Source organism: Pipistrellus hanaki (assembly GCF_964339955.1).
Source record: "Pipistrellus hanaki genome assembly, chromosome: 14".
In the NCBI taxonomy this organism is placed as follows: Eukaryota; Metazoa; Chordata; class Mammalia; order Chiroptera; family Vespertilionidae; genus Pipistrellus; species Pipistrellus hanaki.
Genome location: NC_140516.1, coordinates 11,156,802 through 11,169,607, shown reverse-complemented (window position 1 = coordinate 11,169,607; position 12,806 = coordinate 11,156,802). Strand labels below are relative to the sequence as shown.

The 12,806-nt window shown below is 50.9% G+C and overlaps 1 protein-coding gene across 2 annotated transcripts in view; it reads right to left on the bottom strand.

Moving 5' to 3' along the window:
- The window catches only part of DLG5 (discs large MAGUK scaffold protein 5), a 109,250-nt gene extending 97,095 nt beyond the window's left edge, over positions 1–12,155 (bottom strand). For both annotated transcript variants that reach the window (XM_084903658.1, XM_084903659.1), the window contains exon 1: positions 11,667–12,155. In XM_084903658.1, the coding sequence (XP_084759784.1) occupies positions 11,667–11,970 (304 nt within the window). In that variant the 5' untranslated portion in view covers positions 11,971–12,155. The remainder of the gene's footprint in view (positions 1–11,666) is intronic.
- Positions 12,156–12,806: the final 651 nt, after the last annotated feature.

The following is a 12,806-nucleotide window of genomic DNA, read 5'->3' as shown; positions in this document are numbered from 1 at the left end:
GAAGGTATGAAAGTAAAGACAGATGTATGAAGGCACACACCTGGAGAGGGATGGCAACTGAGTAAGCGGCTGGCTTTTTCAAGCCAGAGGGAGACTAAAGCTCCCGAGTACTCTGAACTCCAATGCTGGGAGAGATTCTGGGGACCCAGACTCATACTGGGAGAAATTGAACTGTCTGGCAGCGGGTAGAACTCAAGGGTGGCTTTCTCTCAGAAGTGCTTGCAGAGATTACAAAGGGACACTGAGACCCTGGAGGCTCTAAGAGAGGGCTGATGGGAAGCCATTGCTGTTTGTTCCACCTTGAGGCTCCGCCCCATCCAAGCTGTGCAGAGGTTTTTGCATATGAATGGTCTGGTCTTTTGCAATCTAAACTTCCTAACAAATTGCAGCTGAGTCAGTGAGACCCAGAACATCCAAAAGAAAGTCCAAGGCCCCACAGCAGCTTGCATTGCTTCACAGATGGGCCGCATCTGGGCACCTCCAAAACCCAAACAAAGAAGAAGAATCTGCAGATCTCTTTGTAGCTCCTGCTGGGTGGCCTCAGGCAGAGGCTAAATTAGCACCTTCTTGGAGGTCCAAGAGTCAGTGTACACAAGGATCAGAGTAGGACCATCCAGATTACAACTCCTCAAATCCATAAGGGACACACTCAGGGGGCAGACTCAGTGAGCACCAAAGCCCCACTGAAGCAAGTCTTGCCTCATAAAGGTGTCTCTAGCACAGAAGTTCTCCCAGCATAGACACAGCTGATCCTCACAGACAATTGGCCTGGAGGTCAATTCCTCCCAGTGAGACCAACAACAATCAAGGCTTAACTATAACAAAACTGTGCACACAGCCCACAAAGAGGTGCACCAAGAGTGTTAACCTCAGGTAACTGGAGAGGCTAACCCACTAGGCCCTATATGACATCTAGCACACAAAGCCACTCTACCAACTCAGTTTTTCCCAAACTTTTGACATATGTGTGCCCCTTCTATAATTTCCGTAATGCTGATTACCCCTCGTACTCATGAGAACGTAGAATTAAGCGCAGCTAAGCACAGTGCAGTGCATATCCCCACCAAACTCAGTGCAACTCATACCCCCACCAAACTCTTCCCATACCCCTGGGGGTACGCGTACCATACTTTGGGAAACACTGAACTAAGGGAAGCAGCCAAAATGTGGAGTCAAAGAAACAGGTCACAAATGAAAGAAATGGGGGAAAGCAAACGACTGGGTATAGAGTTCAAAACCATGGTTATAAGATTTTTCAAGAATTTTCTAGAAAACGCCGATAAATTTAGCGAGACCCTTGAGTATATGAAAAATGACCAACTAGAAATTAAGCATACACGGACTGAAATAAAAAATAATATACAGAGGTCCAACAGCAGACTAGAAGATTGCAAGAATCAAGTCAAAGATTTGAAATACAAAGAAGCAAAAAACACCCAACTGGAAAAGAAAAAAGAAAAAAAAATCCAAAAATATGAAGATAGTGTAAGGAGCCTCTGGGACAACTTCAAGGATACCAACATCTGAATTATGGGGGTGCCAGAGAAGAGAGGAACAAGATACTGAAAACCTATTTGAAGAAATAATGATAGAAAACTTCCCCCACTTGGTGAAAGAAAGAGACTTAGAAGTCCAGGAAGCGCAGAGAACCCTAAGCAAAAGGAATCCAAAGAGGACCATAACAAGGCACATCATAGTTAAAATGCCAAGAGCAAAAGACAAAGAGATAATATTAAAAGCAACAAGAGAAAAAACAGTTAGTTACCTACAAGGGGGCACCCATACAATTGTCAGCTGATTTCTCAACAGAAACTATGCAGGCCAGACGGGAGTGGCAAGAAATATTCAAAGTAATGAACAGCAAGATCTACAACCAAGATTACTCTACCCAGCAAAGCTATCATTCAGAATTGAAGGTTAGATAAAGAGTTTCACAGATAAGAAAAAGCTAAAGGAGTTCATCACTGCCAAACCAGTATTATATGAAATGCTGAAAGGCATTCTTTAAGAGGAAGAAGAAGAAAAAGGTAAAGATAAAAATTATGAACAACAAATACATATCTATCAACAAGTGAATCTAAAAATCTGTGAATATAATGGAATCAGGGACATTGAAAGGGGGTAGACTGACAATTCTCAGAGGGAAAAGGGTATGGGGGTGCAGGAAGAGACTGGACAAAAATCGTACACCTATGGATGAGGATAGTGAAGGGGAGGGTAAGGGAAAAGGGTGGGGTGGGAACCGGGTGGAGGGGAGCTATGGGAGGAAAAAAGAGGAACAACTGTAATAATCTGAACAATAAAGATTTTTTTTTTTTTTTAAAAGCTATAGACATGAAAAAAAAAAAAAAAAGTATTGTTAGTATTGATGGTTGTAAAAATGGTCACCTGGTAATGTTTTTGTTAAAGCTTATCTCTTAAAGACACTTTGGGGGGTTGTGATATGCTCTCTGGGATTTGTTTTAAAATACTACAGAAAACAAAAGTGATTGGAAAGTTGGGTGTTTATTATATTATCCTCTCCATCTCTACCTATGCTTGAAAATTTTAGACTATTAAGTTTAGAAGGAAAGAAGAAAGATAGGCCATTGCTCAATTCTACCTTCCAATCAGCCCATGTTCCGCTTTCTGGGACCAAGTCCACTCCTTGAGAAGACAAGAGGCTTAACCATCTCAAAGAATAACCATCACGAAACTAGACTTCATTCTTGTCAAGCCACACTGGGGAAACTGAGGCCCAGGGAAGTCACACACCTTCAGATCACACAACCAAAGAAATGGACTGGCCCCAGAATCACATGTGCCCATTTCAGCCGAATTTAAAAGAATGGGAAAGTTTAAGGTTTTGGTTCCCCACGTGAGAGAGCCGAGGGAAAATCCGAAAAACAATGGTATATTTAATGTCCCAGTTTTGTGCACTAACGCTCAAGTTTCCCAAAAGCGCATTCCTCAGGACACCAATGTCGCAAAATGCTCAATGAAGAAGGATTGTGTGGTCAAAGCAGTTTGGGAAACGCTGCCTAGGGAACCACGCCAGGGAAGCCCAAAGCCACAGGCTGGTTGGTGTTCTCAGGAGGCTCCCCGGAGAGGAGCCCCCGTGACCTGCTCAAACTAGCTCTGGTCCGATGCCTCTGACCGCAGAACCCTTTAAACGAGCAACCCCACCAAACCAGTCCTGAGATGCTTCCCGGGGAAATGCTGAGCTAAGCCTTTTGAAGGAGAATCATGAGAGCTGGTTCTCCTGGATCAAGACTAAGAAACCAAATCCACCCTGAAAGGGATAAGGAGGAGTGTCTACAGAGCAGAAATAACTAACATACTTCAAGGCCTTTGGGGATGGAGCTGTTAGTGCCGAAACCCAAAGGAAATGTGTGAACATCCCTTGGCTGCCAGATAGGAATACTGCTGGGATTCTATGGTTAGTAACCGCTGGCCTCAAAAGAGCCACAGAAGACGACTGAAACTAAATCTTTACTTAAAGTCCAAAGGAACTGTCCAGAGACTCCCAAAATAGGTCTGGGGCGGGGATACACAATTTTAGGAGAAAAACTCTAGAAAATATTGGCACTAAGACTCCAGCCAGGCCAATCACCCCCATGTCAAGGAGCTGTGGACTGTACGGATTTCCTTTAAAACTCAAAACAAACAGTATGGCAGTTCCTTCAAAAAGTAAGCAATGAATTGCCTTCTGAGCCATAGCCCCCCTCTCCCCCCAGGATATATATCCAAAAAAACTGAAAGCAAATTATCAAAGAGATATCTGTATACAGCATTATACACAATAGCCAATAGCAACCCAAGTTGATGGAAGAATGGATAAACAAAATGTGGTCTATACATAGTACAATGGAATATTACTCAGCCTTAAAAAGGAAAGAAATACTGTCACATGCTACAACATGGATGAACTCTGAGGACACCGGTAAGTGAAAGATGCCTGTCACAAAAAGACAAATAATGTATGATTCCACTTATATGAGATACCTAGAGCAATCAAATTCGCAGAAACAGGACAGTAGAAGGGTTGTGGCCAGAGACTGGGAGGAGAGGAGGTTAGAGAATTACTGTTTAATTAGCAGAGAGTTTCAGTTTTGCAAGGCGAAAAAATTCTACTAATACATGGTAGTGATGATTACAACAATGTGAATTACCATGGAACTGAATTCTTAACAATGATTAAAACAGAAAATTTTATGTTATGTATGGTGTGCCACAATCCTATATAATAAAAGCCTAATATGCAAATTGACTGAACGGTGGAACAACCAGTTGCTATGGTATTCACTGACCACCAGGGGGCAGACACTCAATGCAGGAGCTTCCCCCTGGTGGTCAGTGCGCTCCCACAGGGGGAGCGCCACTCAACCAGGAGCCGGACTCACGGCTGGTGAGTGCAGCAGGGGTAGCGGGAACCTCTCCTGCCTCTGCGTCAGTATAACACAAAGGAGCAGTGAGCCGAGTGGTAAGAAACAGCGAGCAGATGGGCAGTAAGGAGCAAGGTGTCCCAGACTGCAAGAGGGATGTCTGACTGCTGGCTTAGGCAGATATCCCCTGAGAGGGTCCCCGACTGTGAGAGGGCACAGGCCAGGCTGAGGGACCTCCATCCCAGTGCACAAATTTAGTGCACCAGGCCTCTAGCTTTAAATATTAGGGGGGGTGGGGGGGGGAATGGTTCAAATAGCCAAAACCGGTTTCACTCAGTGGATGGAGCCTTGGCCTGCGGATTGAAAGGTCCCAGGTTCGATTCCAGTGGAGGGGAAGTACATTGGTTGCGGGCACATCCCCAGTGGGGGGTGTGCAGGAGACAGCTGGTCAATGATTCTCTCTCATCGATGTATCCCTCTCCCTTCCTCTCTGTGAAAAATCAATAAAATGTATTAAAAAAATGGTTCAAATAGTAAATGTTATGTTATGTATATTTTACCACACATACACATAAAAAGCAAATAGGTTATTACCCTTAATGTGAAACAAACATCAAGGTCAACAGTCACCAAGGGTTTAGATCTGGATGACTGACATGAAACATTCCAAACACCTCTGTTGAGTTTAAAAGCTTTCTGTAGCACTTTCATGAAACTCTGTCACAAAAAAATCAACAGAGACACACAATTTAGAGATAAGCCATCTGCTTCAGGTAAAAGATGAAAAAAAAAAAAAAAATGCAATATCCCAACTCAATTCACCTTAAAATTCCTGCTGAACACACCCGGCATCCCTACGGCACAGCCTGACAGCAGCTCAGCCCTCTCACTCTGTGCGGCTCCCTCTTCCCAAAGTTGCAGGAAATTACTGAAGCAGAATGTATAGGCAGTTGGAAATGAGGTAGAACAACAACAACAAAAACTAAGACAAAACATTTCTCTGCTGCTTACTTTTTTAGGAAATAGAAAGCCAGAGTATCAAAAATCACTCCGCACTAACTCCAAGGAAACAGTAATTATGGAACAGAGCTGGAAGAAGCCTCAGAAATCTAGCCCAACCCTCTCACCAAGCCTCCTTGGACCTGACGCCTCCTTGGAAGCACTGAGGGTCCCACAGGACTGAGCACGGCCTCCCTCATGCTAAACTTCTGGTTTTACTGTTGGACGGAAAACACACACATATACACACACAGAACACACGTGCCAGGCGGTTATAAAGCTCATCCAATGTCAAGATACTGCAAAGTTAGGAACAGATTACCATCCAAGACTCTTTCGAGGACACCGAGCTGACATTCAAATTCTAAGCGCAGAAAGGGGAGGGCTCTCTAATCCTACAAAAGACTCCACATGGCTCCTGGCAGCCAGCCCCGCCATGCCGGTACCTGATGGGGTGACCTTGGGAACTTCAGACACCAAAGTCACACCACCTGCTTCCATCACAGACATGCTGTGGGTGGTGACATCTGTGCGTGCATCTGGGACTCGCTCTAGCCTTCCTGCATTCCCACAGCCTTCTGCCGCTGTGAAGTCACCACCTAAATGATTGCCAGGGGGAGAGGGAGGGTGGAGGTGAAAGAGGGCATAGAGGGGATAGAAGGTGATGGGAAGAATAAAATAAAATTAAAAAAGAAATCTGCACGTATTTCTGAAGAGATCGGGTCTTACACAGGATCACACCACACACTGTACACACAGCTGACTGGTCATCCACTCAATAGAAATATATTGAACACCTCTCTGGGGCCAGGCTCTGTTCTAGGCATTAGGGACAGAACAGCAAATTCAGCTCCTGGGGATGACATTCTTCTCTCGGTGACCCACAGCCACAGCTAAAGCATTCCTGCCATCTGTGCAGCACGGTTTACAAGGAGCTCTCCTATAACCCCCACAAGTGTCAGGAGAATCCCAGGTTTCTGGTTCTAAGGCTGGTTCTGGGCTGTATTGCTCACCTCACTAACAAATGCTCCTCCTCTCTTCTTACCACGGATTGTCCAATAGCATAGTGAAGTAGTTGTTTTATTTTGTAGAGTAAGCTCAGAAAGGTTAAATGCCTTGCTCAAAGTCTGAAGCCTGGTGACGTCTGCCCACCTCCCCACTATCCCACTCTGGCAATGGCCTCCCCTTCTAGCTGCGTCGTCACACGAAGGTGCGACCACATAGCACGACATTCACCGGTGTTTTACCTCAGTCTCCTTCCCGCTCTTCTGCCTCTGGAGAGCTGCTTCTCCCCTCTCCAAAGAGCCAATCACAGCGTCCCATCACCCAGCCCTATTGGTTGGGTCCGCTGCTGGGCCAAGCTTAGTCCTCTAGCCCTGGCCACAAGGACTGAGCCTCGTATGGACACGTGACCCTTGTCAGGCCAAAGGAAATCCTTCCTGGAGGTTTTTCTGCCTGGACTCGCTGGATAGAGCGCCCTTTCTCCTCTGGTCAGGGGCTGTGAAGATGGAAGCCCGGAAGCTGGAGACCATGTTCTAGGAAAAGAGGGCAGCATTGAGGCTCAAGCACCCAAGCGCCAGTTCCCCCAACCTATCCCAAGGTTTTGAAATATTATATAATAAACATCTCCTTTCTGCCTAATTTGGGCTAAGTTTCTGTCCCTTGCAAGAGGCACCCTGAACTAAACCAGAGAGAGAGAGAAATAAATTCTGCCTTTCTCTTTGAAAACGCTTCTCCATCATTCCTTCCGAGTTCCTCCACCTCTTCCTCTCAAATAACACAATGAAGAGAAAAGCTACACTGGTTGGAGCTTTTATTTATGTTACTGTCCTTGCTGACCCTCCAGGGCAAAGCAGATGAAGAAAAAGTGGCTGGTACCTAAGTGAGTAGGCAGAGAACAAAAGGCCCAGGTAACCTCTAATGAATAATAAATAATCCACACCTGACTCTCAGCAGCCAACTGCACCTGTCCTACTGGAAAAACCTGGCAGGGTTATCCCTTCAAGAAAAATTCCTCCAGCTTTAACTTCTGACAAGTGCACAATGCCTGAACTCCAAGAGACGCCAAACCCCTCGCTCGGCTGGCCATCGCGGTCCTCCAGGTTAGCTCTGCATCCCCCGCGCCACTCAGGCTGGCCCAATTCTGCAACCTGAACATACACTGCTCCGCTCGGAATGTCCTCCTTTCCTTCTGCGTGTTCAAAGTGCCCCTTCAACACCCAGCTTATGGCTCCGGTCCCTCCATGAAGCTTCCCCCACCATCCCCAGCAGCTGCCGCTGTCTCCACTCTCTTCACTCTGGTGAAGCCAAATCAGCCAGTTCACTAGGAAACTAAAGATGACGCATGGAGGGGAAGAGAAGAAACATCCAGCTCGGAACACACGCTACAGCAAGCATGTCAAACTTGCGGCCCACGGGCCGCATGCCTCATTTATTTGGCCCGTGTTAGCCTTTGAGTTTGACATGCTTGCCCTACAGGGACTGGCGGCAATCACCAAATTTGGCCACTTCTGCCCCACCAGGGAGGCCTGCCGTGGGGAGCCCTCCACATGGAGATGGGAATTAGAGACCCTAAGGGTGGAGGAGAGTATTTGGGGAAGCCATGTAGCATCCAGAGCTTTCAAAGGGAGGAAAAGGCCTGCTTGTATTGTATCACTCAGTTGATCTGTCTCATACTGTCACTCTCCCGAGTGTCCCATTCCCCCAGTGGAGGCAGTGAGCTGCAGGCTGGAATTACATCCTACACACCCCTGTCTCTATCTACACGCTCCGGCCTCACCTGGAGCAAGCACAGAGGGCACTTCGGTCCTCTCCAATCACACTCCACCCTCCCAGGGGCTGAGGCAGGCAGTGCAGTACACTTAGCCCCATCTCCCAGATGAAGACACTGAGGCTCACACAGCCAGGAAGGCCCTCACTCCAGGAACAGACAGTCCATGTTCCTCAAGTAAGAAAACCCAGCTGTTAGTAACTGAATCAAAGAGGGGAGAAAAAGACCGTGTGGGTTCCAAGTGAACAAACATGATCCTGGTACAACCGTGGAAAAAGCCTCCAGGCTGAGCCATCCGAGGGACACAGCAGTTCTCCCCTCGCTCTACCATCGGGGGGCAGGGACGATCCCTCCCTCCTTACAGACCCACACGGGACAAGGAGAGGCTGCAGGAGCCCTGGGGTCCCCAAGGCAGGAAATGCCTGCAATTATAGAGGGAGGGCCGAACCAGGTCATAGGAAGAGGTGTCCCCATCACAGAATCAGGAACTGCTTCCCCTGGACTCCCGCTCCTCTTTGCCCTGCAACTTCTGTCCTGTCCTCATACTCAGGGATGGGGGCACAGAGCCCAGCATCACTCATCTCACTGGAGCCGCCACAGGACTAAGAGAGATACTTAAGCACGCAGTAGTGCCAAAACCGTTTGGCTCAGTGGATAGAGCGTCAGCTTGCGGACTGAAGGGTCCCAGGTTCGATTCCGGTCAAGGGCATGTACATGGGTTGCGGGCACATCCCCAGTGGGGGGTGTGCAGGAGGCAGCTGATCGATGTTCTCTCTCATCGATGTTTCTGACTATCTGTCCCTCTCTCTTCCTCTCTGTGAAAAATCAATAAAATATTTTTTAAAAAATAAAAAATAAAGCACCCAGTAAGATGCCATATGCTGAACAGCACTGTACTGTGAGTCTTGACATAGGAGCCCCCCTGCCACCCGAAATAAAACAGCACTGTATTTTCTTAGCCACTGTCACACGCCAAGCCTAAGCATGATGGGTTATAAATGTCCGGGGCTCTAACTAAGCATGAGCAGAACAGGTGGGTTTGCTTCCTCCCGGTTCCAGGGCCCAGGTGGGGGCTGCCAGACAGTGTAGGCCTGCAGCACAGCCAACTGCCACAGCATACACGTGCCAGGCAGGGGATGGGCATTCTGGGCCAAGGAAGCCCATACCTGGGTGGTGGCAGCACCTCCACTACGGAGATGGTGACAAAGGGGCCTTCCCTTGATGCTGTGCTTGATTCTTACAAAGCCAACTGCTTCCTCTCAGGTCCCCACAAGGGCCTGGCTCTAAGGCTGACCCACAGCAGAGCGGTGGACCTGCATGCAGAGTGGAAACTGCTGGGAGAGCAAGGATGCAGGACACAGGACTGGATTTCCCGGACTTTGGCTCCCTGGGGGTGCGACGGGTACAGCCACCCCTTCAGCCACAGCAGCGCTTTTATGCACTGAGCTCTGCCCCGTAAGGGCTCCCTGGCTGAAAGGAAAAAGAGCTGGAGAACCACTGCACAGTCTGTCCTCCTTTACACAGACCCCAGCATGCCACTGTTTGCTTGCACATCGTGTCACTTCTCTCCCAGAAGCTCTAGGTGGCATCTTATGACATCATATGCTACCCTATATTTTTTTTCTAAAGTATGAACTAAAATAATTTAACTTCCCCTTGAAAATTATTTTTCTGTGGATTTCATGACCCTCTGCAAGGCTACAGAACTCTACATTGTAGTAAAATTCGGGTCTGAAATCACTGCCCTTAGGCATAAAACCCAAACTCTACTCCATTCCTTCCTCACAGGGTGGGAGCGGCTCCTAGAACTTTGGTTCCGTGCGGCCCCGTCCTCTCCACCAGCCAAGGCAAAGGGGGGACCTACATAATGGCAATTCACTCCTGTACGCCAGACACTGCGCCTAGCACTGATTCCAACACGCCCCAGCAGGGCCTGACTCCGCAATCCCGCTTCTGGGAATCCGCGATAAACCCGCTCCTTCAAAGGCAGATAAATGAGAGGCAGGCAGAAAGATAAAAGCAACTTAAAAGGAAAAAAAAGTTACCGCAAAGAGATTTCCCTCTGTCCTTATCCTTCCTTGCATCTTCAAAAACACCATTCCAGGAGAGGGCTGGGTTTGCCCAGAAACTCAGATACGATCGTAATTGGGGGAGGGGGGGAGAGGGGGGGACAGAACACAGGTTTGAGGGGTGTAAAATGCTAGAGAGTCAGCAACCCCAAGTGGAGACAAAAGGGCCACCAATAAAAAGATACGCTGTGTGGCCGGCCATTTAGTCCCTCTGGAGGTCAGTCCCTTCCCTATAAAAAGTTGAGGTTCAGCGGGTGAGTGCACATCAGAGCTGTTACCAAGAACGGCTTATAAAATCATCCCCTTAATAAGGGAGGCATTTAACAGCCTTATAAACGGGTCTCCTCAGCCTGGGGCCTACAGGTTGCTACAGGCCGTCTTTTGGTCTTTTGGTCCTTACGGTTCACCCTTAAAACAAGGACAAGACATAGAAACAGTAGCACTTACCGCTTCCTGGCTCGAACAAGTTAAATAAAACAGTAAGTCACAACTGAAAACTACTTTGAGCGTCTTAACCGCTCCAAGCCAGAGTTTTCTCTCTGGCAAGGTTAGAACAATAGCTCACAGAGAATTAACAACAAAACGCTATAAACCAGTGTCCCCACCACAACAGTAGGTGCCTAATACATGCTTGTCCTCTTCCTTCTTCGGTGCTACACCTTCCTGGAGATTCCTTGTCTCAAATACTGGCTGTCCACAATCCCCAAGCAGGCCAGCCCAGGCCTACCCCTTGTCACAAATTCCCAGCATCACCCCACACACGTGAAAACTCACAAATCCGTCACCCACCACCCAAGGGAACCAGCACCCGTCTTCGCTGTGGCACCGCTCAGCACTCCCATTCTGAGATCGGAGCCCCAGCAGCCACTTACTAGGATTTTCCCATGGTGCAATGCAACTTCCCCAACTTTTCCGGGCCCACAGTTTCCAAAGAAACCTAGCAGGCATTGTGCACAACCAGCCACAAGTCTGGGCTCGCAGAGGGGCTTGAGCTCTGGGCAGAGGGAGCGGAGAGAGCCAGAAAGAGAAAAGGCACCCGTGATCCCCAAACCAGGTGGCCAGGGACCCACATTCAGGACTCCGGGTCCTGGCCCAGGGTCCAGTCTCCTTGACTGTTGTATTAACGAAAGGCTCCCAGAGGCTCTCCAAGGACCGGTGGGTGGTGAAGAGCCTCGGAAATGGGGCTGACAGACATCCCCCCGCGGTCCCCAGGGGGCTGGCCCTTGTTGGACCCGGTGGTCTCAGGAGGACCCTGCAGCCCCAGCCCCGGAGCCCAGGCCTGCAGCGCGGGCATTGTCCCCGGCCCTGGAGGAGGTGTGAAGCGGGGTACCCGGCAGCTGGAGAAGGGAGGCTGCTGGCCCCGGGGCCGCGCCAGGTAGCTCCGGGGCCTCCCCGCGCCCCTCCGAGGGCCGGAGAGGGAGGCGGCGGAGGCGGGCCGCGCGGCCGGGCGGGCGGGACACTCACCGGCGCCCTCGGCGGGCTGCGGCGGCCCCACGACGCCGTTCAGGTAGAGAATGGGCAGCAGGTGGGGCTGCGTCTTCTCCAGCGCCGCCCGCAGCTCCGGGAGGGGGTCGCGCTCCTTGGCCAGCAGCAGCTGCAGCAGCCGCTCCGCCTTGGAGCCGCCCGCCTCCGCGTCCAGCCGCCGCCGCTCGCCGGGGCTCAGCGCGCCCGCGGCCTCGAGCAGCCCGAGCACGGCCTCCACGTCCGTCATGGCCTGGGCCAGGCTCTGCTGGCAGCGGGCGAGCAGCTCCCGGCGCGGCGGCTCCATGGCGGCGCGCGCCCGCCCGCCGGGGCTGCGGCTCCCGGCGCCCTGCAGCCTAGCGCGCCGGGGCGCGGGCGGCGGGGGCCATGCGCGGGGGCGCGGCGGCGGGCCCGGCGGCGGGCGGCGCTCAGCGGCAGCCGCCTCCCGGGCTCAGGAGCGCAGCCATGTTGGCTGCGGCGGCGGCGGGACTGGAGGAGGAGGAGTAGGAGGAGGAGGTGGAGGAGGAGGAGGAGACGGAGGAGGAGAAGGAGGCGGAGGTGGAGACGGCGGCCGGGGCGCGCCCGAGGCCGGGCTCCAACGGGCATGCTCCCTCGCCCGCGCGCCGCCGCCGCTCCCTCTGCCCCGCGGGACAACTCGCCCGACACCCGGGCTCGGCCTCCCCAAACCAGCTCCCAGCTCCCAGGCCCCCGACGGCTCAGGCCCGGCCTGGCGGGTGCGCCCCCACCGCTCCCCCACCCTGTCCCCTTCCCCTGCGTCTCTGGCCGATCCCCAGGGGTGGGTAAGGGAAAGGGTCCTTGCCCCCAGACCGCCAATGGACCCCCCCATAGTCCCCCAGGCCCAGGTGCCGCAGGGGGTGAGAGACAGGGATTTAGGGGCCTCGCAGGAACCTCCAGCCCCTTGGGCCAGGCACACGGCCATACCTCAGACAACTGGAGACCCCCTCAAACAAAAAACCCTGACCCCCATCCAGGGTCTCCTAATAGGAGAACTCCAACATAAAGCCTGGACACCACTGAGGGGGACTGGGCTCGCCTAAACTTGGACATCTCCAAATGAAGACCTCCCTTGAGTCTGTGAGAGTTCCCCACCTCCGAAGAGCGCTTATATAGAGACTTTCCCAA